Source organism: Malus domestica, chromosome 17, assembly GCF_042453785.1.
Source record: "Malus domestica chromosome 17, GDT2T_hap1".
Lineage (NCBI taxonomy): Eukaryota > Viridiplantae > Streptophyta > Magnoliopsida > Rosales > Rosaceae > Malus > Malus domestica.
Window position 1 is genome coordinate 18,723,362 of NC_091677.1, and position 11,344 is coordinate 18,734,705.

Below are 11,344 nucleotides of genomic sequence, written 5' to 3' on the forward strand. Positions count from 1 at the left end.
AGCATATTTATGCCACTTAGTTAGTTTGTTTTCTTGCATTTACATAGCTATTTTCTGCTTATTAGAGTGTTTTAAGCTATTTTTGTGTGTTTTTAGGTTCAAATGCCAAAGTTGGCAAGAAAGTGCAAATTGGAGCATTTTGGAACAATTTTGGGCCAAGAATGGATAACACATGCATGAAGCAAGGTGGATGGACGTTTTTGAAGTTCAAGAGGCTAGGAATATGCTGAAGAGATGAAGGAAATAAAATCAAGACTTGGAAGATAAGGAATCAGCTAAAAGGAAGGAACATTATCTTAACCAACCTTATCTTATCCAACATTATCCAAATTAACTTTATCTTATCTTTTTCTATCCTAATCCTATCCTGCCTTAATTCCAGCTGCAATGGGGACTCCTTATCACATTAGAATACCAAATATCTAATTCTAGAAGCCCTAAAACAATGCAAATAACCTGATCCCTTTTCCCCTAGAAATCTGATGAATTTAATCCCTTCTCTTCTAGAAGTTTGTCGTGCCCTACCCTATATAAACCTATTTTTGCCACAGCTTTGGGGGAGATTTCAGAGAGAGGGTTTTAGAGAGAAATTCAAAGAAGCAAAATTAATAGTGTGTCGTGCTTGCAAGGAGAAAGAGGACTTATGCCGTGCCCCTGCAGCCAAGGATTGTGCCAAATTTGCCATTGGAGTGCTGGAGCGTTTTTGGGTTCTTTCTATCCTTAGTTTTAGTCCAATGTTTAGTTTAATTTAGTTTTCAATTATGATGAACATGTGGAACTAATTTCGTTTTAGTTAGAGGAGAATTCAAAGCCATGAACATATATGTGATATGAATTGATTACATCCAGTTATGATTTCATAAATCATGAATGCAATTTACTTATCTGTTTGATTGATAACTTGTTCTTGTATATTGATTAAGGAGGTCTACTTAGTTTGAATGCATTAATTTGATGCTAAGATATAAGGGAATTTCACCTAATCATTATGAACTTATATTCACAAGTAGTAAAAGTCACTAGTCATGATTGTGTTAAGTAAATTCTTGGCAGGAATATCATTAAGTTCATAGTTACGAATGCCTTATCAATACTTATGGTTTTCATAGAACTTAATGATCTTTGATATGTATCTCTATCATGCTGTTCATATGGGGAACTTGATAAGAATAATTTGGTTGGTCGCTGAGTCCAATTCAATGAATTTAGGAAAATCTGAAAGTTAATTTGTGCTTCTCACAATTAATTTGGGGCATTGTCATTCATGGTTTATCGAAAGAATAAATGGCAATCGATTTGTATGCATGTGTGTCATATGTGGAGAAGGACCCTCTAACTAGTCATTCACCCTTTAAATCGCCAATTTCGTCCAAAGTATTTAGAGTCTTTAAATTTGTTTGCTTTTAGTCTTAAATTCTTCAAAAACCAAACCCCCTTTCTATTTCGTGTCCTTAGGTTAGAATCTGTCCAGATTGGTTGTTTTTCATTGTTTTGAGTCTTTTGAGTTCAATTTTCATTACATTCTAGTTTTGGTTTTCAGTCAATTTAACTTAGTTTGTGTGTTTTGAGTCAGTTTAATCTATTTTGAGTAGTTGGAGTTTAGTTTTCTGTTTTAGTGTCTAGTTTTTAGTTTTTAAGTTTAATTTGTGTTGATTAGCATCCCTAACTAATCCCCAGCCTAGAACGATCCCTACTTACGCGTACTACAACTATCTTAATAGGGTTTAATTTGTGTGTTAGTTTTTATCACATCAATTTTATTTTTTATTTTTTTAATATTTAATTATTTTTTAATCCGGTTGGCCCAGAGAGTGGACCCCGCCTCAAGCCACGTCAGCATTTAAATGAAGAATGGACAAACAAACTGACGGAGGTATGACATTGCAACAAATTCATAAGATAAGGTATGACATTGAAATGTTTTAAAGATGGGGTATGAAACTGTGGTTGGCCCAATAGTTAAGGTTGTGTATGCAAATTTCCGGCTTCTTCTTGTACAAAATTGCACCTACAAAACAATTAACACTTTCGGGTCAAGGCCAAGAGCCGCACGCGCCCATGATGAATAGGGGGCTTTGGCCGAAGAACCTCCGAAGCCAAAGTTAGAATTTAGAGAGAAAAGTATTTGGAGAGTTTTTGGGAGTTTTGCAAGAGTATGGAACTTAGCTTTTTAGAAGAAATAGGGTAATATATATAGGGAATGGGGTGTGGCCGGCTTTTAAGTGTGTTTTGGGATGTTATTTGGTGATTCAATTAGCAATTAATATATTAATTAGGTATAAATATATTAATTGGCTAATTATCATAATAAAAGAAATGTTTTGGGAGGTTTTTAGAGGTTATGGAATGAGGATGGATGAGACAAATTTGAACTTGTTACCTATTTTGGGAACTCTTGATTTGGTTGATGGATGATTCTCCACTGCTCGCGTGTAGGGGACTCGGTATGCCACGAGGGTAAATTTGTCATCTTCACCCAAAAGTCCACGTGTCGCCTTATGATTATTTTTGGCTCCACAAATGCCCCCACACCTGCTGGGCTGCTCATAGGAAAGGGCAGCAGGTGTAGAGATCTTCTTGCTTTAGGAAACGCATGACTGCTTCCTATTTTTATGTAGATTCCTTCTTTAATAGAAAATTAGGTCATTCTAGGAAAGGGAAATAAATTTCTCTCAAAGCCTATTTAAGTCTACCTTAAGTGGGTTATTAAATCAACTTTGGAGAGCGATTTATTCTACCCTACAAGAGAGAGAGAGCTTAGAGGATATTTGTTCCCCTTCCTCTAGTAATCTTCTACATCTTGCCCATGCAAAAAACCGTCTTTCGTTGATTTCTTCGTCTTCTCTGTGTCGCACCAACGTAAGAAAAATTTAATTTTTTCTTGTCTTCTTCTTGAGAGGTACTGCCATTGGGCAGCCATCAGGGTGGTGTGGTGCATCAGCTGGTAGGGGTTAGGAATCGGCTTGTCATGGGCCAAGAAGGTGGTGTGGCAGGGGCCATTGCTTGTGCTGCTCGGCTTAATTGAAGCTAAGGATTAGCTCGGCATGGACCGAGCAAATGGCGTGGCATGGGTAACGGTTTAGGCTGCCATGTCTGGGCTGCTTGCCAAAAATGAGGAAACTGCTTGAGTTTGATTTTTCAGCTGCCGTAGATGGACCAGTCAAGGATAAAGCTGCCAAGATCGGAGTTGCTGAAGATAAAGTGTCAGATGAGTGAACTGTTAAGTGCAAAAGTGGCTGCTGCCCCTGACCATTTGCTGCCTAGTTGATCTTTAAGCATTTGATCTTTTAAACTATGTGGCCTTCTCGCACTGGAGAGCTTACCTAGATGGGTGTCAGGGAATTAGTTTACCCTTTCGCACTGGAGAGTAATTAGTTTACCCCTTTCGCACTGGAAAGCAATTAGTTTACCCTCTCACACTAGAGAGCAATTAGTCACTCTCTCGCATTGGAGAGCAATTAATTTACCCTCTCGCGCTGGAGAGCAAACCCATATGGGTGTCAGGGAATTGGTTTACCCTTTCGCACTGGAGAGCAATTAGTTTATCTTCTCGCACTGGAGAGCAAACCCATATGGGTGTCGGGGAATTGGTTTACCCTCTCGCACTGGAGAGCAATTAGTTTATCTTCTCGTACTGGAAAGTGAATTCGTATGATTTTTTAGCAGTCGTTGTGGACAGCAGTTGAGCCATGCTTGTGAATAACTTCTTGAATCTTCATTGAGAATAAAGAAATAAATCAATTGTGCTGGAAGGCAGAAACTACATAACAAACTAGATAATCATTGGCTTGTGAAACATTTTTCGTCGAGCTGCTTGAGAATTCAAACTTATTTGGAAAAAAAACCCAAACGAGGTTTAAGGGGTGATAGAGACTTCCCCTGCTTGTGTAGGCCTTTTTGTTGACTTGTTAAGATACTCGTCGCATTGGCCCTCATTTGTAAGCTTCTTAAGATACTGCTTCCACTTCAGGCAGCCGTTGGTAGTGTGGCCTGGTCCTTGATGAAATGCGCAATTCTTTGTATGATCCAGCTTGGTAAGATTGCCTTTCATGGGTTGTGGCAGTTCGAACCAAGGTTCGTTCTTGAGCTTGCGGAGAATTTGGCCGATTGGAACTGTGAATTTGGTGAATGTTTCAGGCGCTAAGTCTTCTTTGGTTAGGGAACGTTCCATGTGCTTCTCTTCCGACTCATCTTTGTTAGACTGCTTGGCCTCATCCCATAGTGCATGTTTTTCTACTAAAGCGTACAAAGCTGCTAGGGTCAGTTCTTCTCCTATGATCAGTTTTCCAAATAAATGATGTTCGGTAAAAAGTCCATTTCTGAATGTTGCCATTGATATGTCTTCATTGCAACCAACAATCTTGGCCTTCTCCGTTTTGAATCTCTTGACATAATTACGAATTGTCTCCCAAGGGTCTTTTACGATGCTGAAGAGATGGTCGGATCTCATTTTGATTGAGCGGTTAGACGAATACTCCTTAGTGAAAACAAAGGAAAGTTTGTTAAAACTTTGGATCAACTGTGACGGCAGAGTGTGAAACCAATCTAGCGCCTCGCCTTGTAGAGTTGTGGAAATTTTTTTTGCACATAAGCGCATTGTTGTTCCCGTAGAGGATCATGGTACTGCGGTAGTACTTGAGATGTCGATCTGGATCTTCGTCTCCCTTGTACAGAATGAAGTGAGGCATAGTGAACCTGCGAGGTGGATCTGTCCGTTCGATTTCATTCGTGAATGGTGACATGCTTATGTTGGTCATATCTCGTCGAAGCGCATCGTCAGCAGCCTCGTTATGTTGGAAATTTTGCAATCATTCAGTTATGAGTCTCTTAACTTCTTCTTGAATTTGCCTTTGCTGGGGCAGTGGAACTTTCAGCTGCCTCTAATCATGACCTATGGGTTTAGGTCGCTCTTCCTTATGCTCGACTCATCAATGTCGCAGCTGCGGCGCATGTGGCATGTACTTGGTAGGCGGACAGGCCGTTTGCAGGCTGCCGGTTGAACTTGAGTCAGATTGAGTGACTGCTTCTCTCCGTCTACCGTGCTGCCTACTTCGATGTGAGGTGGAGAATGCTCCTTACGAGCCTAGTTGTGAATGAACATTTCATCTGGAAGGTTGTCTATATTGATAGTCAGAGTGTGTCCTCAACCGTGAACGTATGCTCGTCCATGAGCTTGATTGGGAATGCACGCTCCTCTGTGTGCTAAGATGAGAGTATACGCTATCCCAAGGACCCAGGCGGGAGCGTAAACTGCCAGAACGCTTGGAGCGTGACTGGTTAATGGGCTGTTTACCAAGATACTGGTGGAGAGGTTCGTCTGCCTTTGTCCTACTTCAGGACACCTCGTCTGGGGAACATTGGATCTTGGTGCGTTGCAAGAGTTGATTCACCAAGGTTGTCTGTTATGCAAGGGCGCTCGTCAACTCTATGACTTGTCGAGACAAGTGTTGTTCGCCATTTGGATTGGAAGAGCTTGGAAGGAATGTGCCTCCTTGAGCAGTGGAAGTTTGGTAGACTCTTGGTGCAAGATTTGAATTGGGAAATGTCAAATCCACGAAGAAATATGGTGAAAATGCCCCCGGCTCGATGGTTGCTCCGAATAGTTGAGATATTCTCGAGCCAACTTAAGCTGCTTAAGAAACCATGGGAGGTAGGGTTCCCGCACGATGGTTGCTCCGGATAGTTGAGATATTCTCGGGCCAACTTGAGCTGCTTGGGAAACCATGGGAGGCAGGGCTACAGGAGCAGGCTAGGTCGCAGGAGCAGGCTGGGGCACAGAAGCAGGTAGGGATGCAGGAGCAGGCTGGATTACGGAAGTAGGCTGGGTTGCGAGATTAGGTTAGGTCACGGGAGTAGGCTACTCAATACGTGGTGCATGTGAATACGATGCTTGGGCTCGGGCCCGTGCAAGCTTGGATGGCATGGCTTGGGCCATGGTGGAACCTTGTAGTGGTGGTGCCACTCTGCTTACGATCCCAATTTGCCTCATGGATCTCCACGATCCCATTTCTTGAGTATTGGAATTTTCACTTATGGAATTTTCTAAATTTCTAGCCATTATATTTTTCTTATACGTTTTATCAAAGAACCTTTGCAAATAAAAAATTCTAATAATAAGAACATATGAAAAATATTCAAATGGACTAGAAAATAGAGTAAAAACCTTTTTATGCGAGAGTCTTATACGAATATGGATTTCAACTCTCAATGAAAGCACCAATTTGTGGATGCAAATTTCCGCCTTCTTCTTCTTGGACAAAATTGCACCTACAAAACAATTAACACCTTCGGGTGAAGGCCAAGAGCCTCAAGCGCCCATGATGAAATGGGGGGGGCTTTGGCCGAAGAACCTCCGATGCCAAAGTTACAATTTAGAGAGAAAAGTATTTAGAGAGTTTTGGAGTTTTGCAAGAGTATGGAACTTAGCTTTTTGGAAGAAATAGGGTCATATATATAGGGAATGGGGTGTGGCCAACCTTAAGTGTGTTTTGGGGTGTTATTTGGTGATTCAATTAGCAATTAATATATTAATTAGGTATAAATATATTAATTGGCTAATTATCATAATAAAAGAAATGTTTTAGGAGGTTTTTGGAGGTTATGGAATGAGGATGAATGAGACAAATTTGAACTTGTTACCTATTTTGGGTACTCCTGATTAGGTTGATGGATCATTCTCCACTGCTCGTGTGTAGGAGACTCGGTATGCCTCGAGGGTAAATTTGTCATCTTCACCCAAAAATCCATGTGTCGCCTTGTGATTATTTTTGGCTCCACAGAGATAGTTTTATGTAATTTATCCCATATTCTAACATCCACTCAATCCAATTCAAACCCAATTCATAAATCCACCAAAAATAAAACCAAGAAACCAAATCGAGGAATTTGTTTATTACCTTCTGCGAGCTATGGCAAGGAAGAGCTTGACGAGCTCATCAGTGGACATGTCGAGAAGAGTATCCAAATCCACGCCCCTGTACTCACTAGTGTTGTACTCTAAGCTTCCATAACTGAATATCGTAATGTGACATGGTATAATTCCCTCATTTAACTCATCTGGAGAAAGATTTCCTTCCAAAGCTTGAACCACCCGATTTCAATCAAATATTAAGAATGAAATGGCATTTGCAAAAAACAATGTTTACATGGATCGGTTAAAAAAGGAACATCAGCTCACAGTCAAATTGGAATTATTACGTTTCTTAGGCGTACTAACAACCTGAACATGTACAAGGATCAATGAAACGGAAAATCTGAAGTAACCAGCCACAAAATCTTACATGACTAGGTTGGTTCAGCCTTTGAACTGTCTGTCTACTTGGGTTACCAAACCAATAACTAAACATTGAGGGGGTTAGAATTCAAACCTCCCATAAGGAGGTCTAAAGCTCCGTTGGTTCATGGAATGGAAAGGAAAACAAATCTTATGTGTTTTCCAGGGGGTGATGAGAAATGAGAATGCATTTTTCCCATTATAGTATTTGGTAAAGTTGAGAAAGTTATTGAAGTTGGAGCTTTTGTTAATGTTTGCAGTTTATTCAATCATCTTGAGATTGTACAAGACTAGAGCAATATAAATATAAAAGAGAAAGCTAGAACTTAGTCTATACTTGAGTTGAGACCAAAGGTTATGGACAACACACTATAAGGTGGAACGGGTATGGCATATCCGTACCTTTACATTTCTGTAATCAGAAATGTAATCTTTCCATTAACAAAAGTAACTAGGAAATATAGGGGTCAAAGTTGCCTGTTTCCAATGCTTGCGCAAGCAAAGGCCTCTCATTAATTTCAGTGGCGTAATCTATCAGTTTTTTCATGCCATTCAAGCTTTCTAATGAAAAACCAATTCCGTTCTAATAGGTGAAGACAAGAACAGTTAGCCACAAAGAAGACTTGGCCATTGCCATATACCAAAGAAATATCCAGCTGAACAACAAAACTTGGTAACAGATCAAAACAAAAGTGTATTTAATAGTTTTTGTTCTCTACAAAAATACGATAGTACAGTACAAGTGTTAAATTAGTAGTTAGGATATTGTATACACTAGAAAAACAGAAGCATCCCAAAAAAATAATTTCATCCTGCAAGTTCATAGCAAAAGGAAAAATACTGAAATATAAAAATCAATTAGAAGAACTTAATAAAAAAAAATCTCCATATGTAATAATAAATCAAGTTAAAAATCCCTAATCATAGAATAAAAGAGCCTGATGTGATATAAACTAGCACTCAAATTAAACTCTCTTATTGACAAATTTAGTAAAGATGTAAGTAGGGATCGTTCTAGGCCGGGGATTAGAAGGGATTGCTAATCTACTTAAAATTGACTTAAAAAACACAAAACTAGGCTTGAAAACACTTCACTAGACTCAAAGAACTCAAAACAAACTAAAGAGACTCAAAACAACACAAAATAATCAAATAGACTCAAACTAGACACTAAAGGGTGATTTGGACGAAAATTGATTTTAACTTGACTCAAAACACTTAAAACACAAGTTTGGACATATTCTAACTAATTTGACACAACAAAGTAAAGGGGATTGGGTTTTTGACAAATTTAAAGTAAAGATAAGTAGATTAAAGACTTATACAAGTTTGGCAAGAAATTGGGGGAAATTATGGGTGATTGGCTAGCTAGAGGGTCCTTCTCCACACATGACGCTCTTGCATACAAATCTATTTCCAATTGCTTTTCCAATAAACCATGAACCTCAACGCCCCAAATTAACCGTGAACAGCACTAATTAACCCTTAGATTTTCTTTAAGTCATTGAATTGGATGCATAACGCATCGGCAACCAAATTATTCTTCAATAGTTCCTTACATGAGCAGCATAATAGAGATACAATCAAAGATCATTACGCTTTGTGAAAATCATAAGCATTGACAAGGCATTCATAACTATGAATAGCATGATACTCCTGTTTACGTAACACGATTGTGACTAGCAACCTCCACTACTTATGAATATAAGTTCATAACGATTAGGTGAAACTCCCTTATATTCTAGCATCAAATTCATGCATGCAAACTAAGTATGCATCCTTAATCAACAAACAAGAATAAGTTCTGAATCAAACAGTTAAGTAAATTGCATTCACGATTTATGAAATCACAACTGGAAGTAATCAATTCATATTATAAATATGTTCATGGCTTTGAATTCTCCTCTAGCTAAAATGAGTATTGCTCCTCATGTTCGCAAAACAAAGATAACTTAAATTAAACATTGGAAACAAAAGATGGATTACACCTAAAAACGTTCCAGCAATCCAAGCTTGAATGGCAAGCACGTCTAAGGGTCCTTTTTCTTCTTCTTTGCTGCAGCACAAGGTGTGGGTGAAGGTTTGAGTGATGTGTATTGTGTTTGGTGAATGGGTGATGAACGATGAATAGTAGTGAATCGATGATGAAGGATGGGATGTATGAATGGTGCGGCAAGGTTTAATATATGTAGGCAAAGAGAGTTCAAACCCTACATAATTTTGGAGACAGATTTGTACACCAAATCCTCAAAGAAAAAGGGTAATTAAACGTCAGAATCCAAGAGAGAAAGGGAAAGGGATATGCGGCAGGAAAACAAAAAGGAAAGGTCTTTGCCTTGCACGGCAAGGGAAAAGGAAAAGGAAAGGTGGTGCGGCACCCTATAGGAATGGGTTTAGGCCTTCTAGAATCATTATTTAAGTGTCCTAAAATAATTATGGATCATCTTTTGCAGATGAAACCGTGGTGGTAATGGATTAGGAAAGGATTAGTGTGGAGCCAAAAATATTCACTAGGCGACACGTGGACTTTTGGACAAAAGAGGACAAAAATACCCTCGAGGCATACCGGGTTTCCTACACGCGAGCAGTAGAGAATCATTTTTTCAACCAAGTCAAAAGTGCCCAAAATAGGTATCAACTTAAAACCTAATTTATTCATATATTTCCCATTTCATTATTTAGCTAATCAATTAGCTAAATAATATACTTATTCCTTTCATATTTCATAAAATCATAATAATTGACTAATTAAGGGATTAATTACCTAATCAATCCCTTAATTGTCAATTTGAAACATCCACTCAAACCTAAAAACACAAGAGGGCCGGCTATCCCATTGAAAAACCTAATCCATTACCTTTTTTCTACCTTTTCCCACCATTTCTTCCTTTTTATTAGCCAATTATACAAAAAACCACCAAAACATTCATTTTATGTTTAATAGCCAAATAAATTGGCTAATTAAACCTAAAAACCCTAGCCACCTCCTATCCCTATAAATATACTCCCATTCTCACCAAAAAGCTAATTCCAACACTTTGGCAAAAATCCCAAAATTCTCTAAACACTCTTTCTCTCTAAATTCTAACTTTGGCATCGGAGGTTCTTCGGCCAAAGCCCCCCCCATTCATCGTGGGTGCGTGAGGCTTTTGGCCTTAACCTAAGGTGCTAGTTGTTTTGTAGGTGCAAAATTGTCCAAGATCGAAGAGGAGAAAATTTGCATCCACAATTAGGACAAAATAAGGTAACTTGGTTAACATTCCTTCTTTCTTGCTGAGCTTCCTTGTCTTCCTTATTTTGAATTTATTTCCTTCATCTCTTCAGCACATTCCTAACCTCTTTTGAACTTCAAATTCATCCATCCACCTTGCTCCAAGCATGTGTTATCCATTCCATGCCCAAAACTGCTCCAAAATGCTCCAAATTGCACTTTTTTGCTTCTTTAGCCCTTTGGACCTACAAACACACGAAAATAGCTTAAAATAGTAAAATAACTAGGAACTAACAATAAATGCAAGAAAACAAGCTAACTAAGTCGCATAAATATGCTCCTATCAAATTCCCCCACGCTTAGCTTTTGCTAGTCCTTGAGCAAAATAAAACAAACAAAACATAAGCTAAACCTTCCAACATTCACCTCAGGGATTTCCAATGAAACATGACACATTAAAAGTCACTACTCACATAGATTTTAGCCATCCTTACCCTCGAGCACACACTTAATCATAGTCACCATTCACTAGCTCACATTTAATCAATTAAAACAACATTTTGAATGGATTAACATGCCTTGGAGAATTCCCTCAATTCCTCACCGGATATGCTCTCTATTTTCACACAAATTTTCTGACTACACTCCCTACACTAAGTATATGTGAGAAGATTGATGTAAACATGTAGACTAGTACTCACATATGTTTTAAACAAGGAAGACAATTTCTAGAGTTATTAATATATGTATATATATATGATCTCATGAACGAAATGCTACTACTTAGAAGCGAGAACCAGAGATTCCATATGCTCATACCAATTTGAAACTCCACAGATTGAAACACACAACCATCAAGA

At 38.6% G+C, this 11,344-nt stretch overlaps 1 protein-coding gene across 1 annotated transcript; it reads right to left on the bottom strand.

Annotated features, from left to right (window-relative positions):
- Window positions 1-3,856: 3,856 nt before the first annotated feature.
- LOC108169493 (uncharacterized) lies at window positions 3,857-4,450 on the bottom strand. The gene has a single exon (XM_017322936.1). The coding sequence runs from the start codon at window positions 4,448-4,450 to the stop codon at window positions 3,857-3,859; it is 594 nt and encodes a 197-aa protein (XP_017178425.1).
- Between the last annotated feature and the right edge of the window lie 6,894 nt (window positions 4,451-11,344).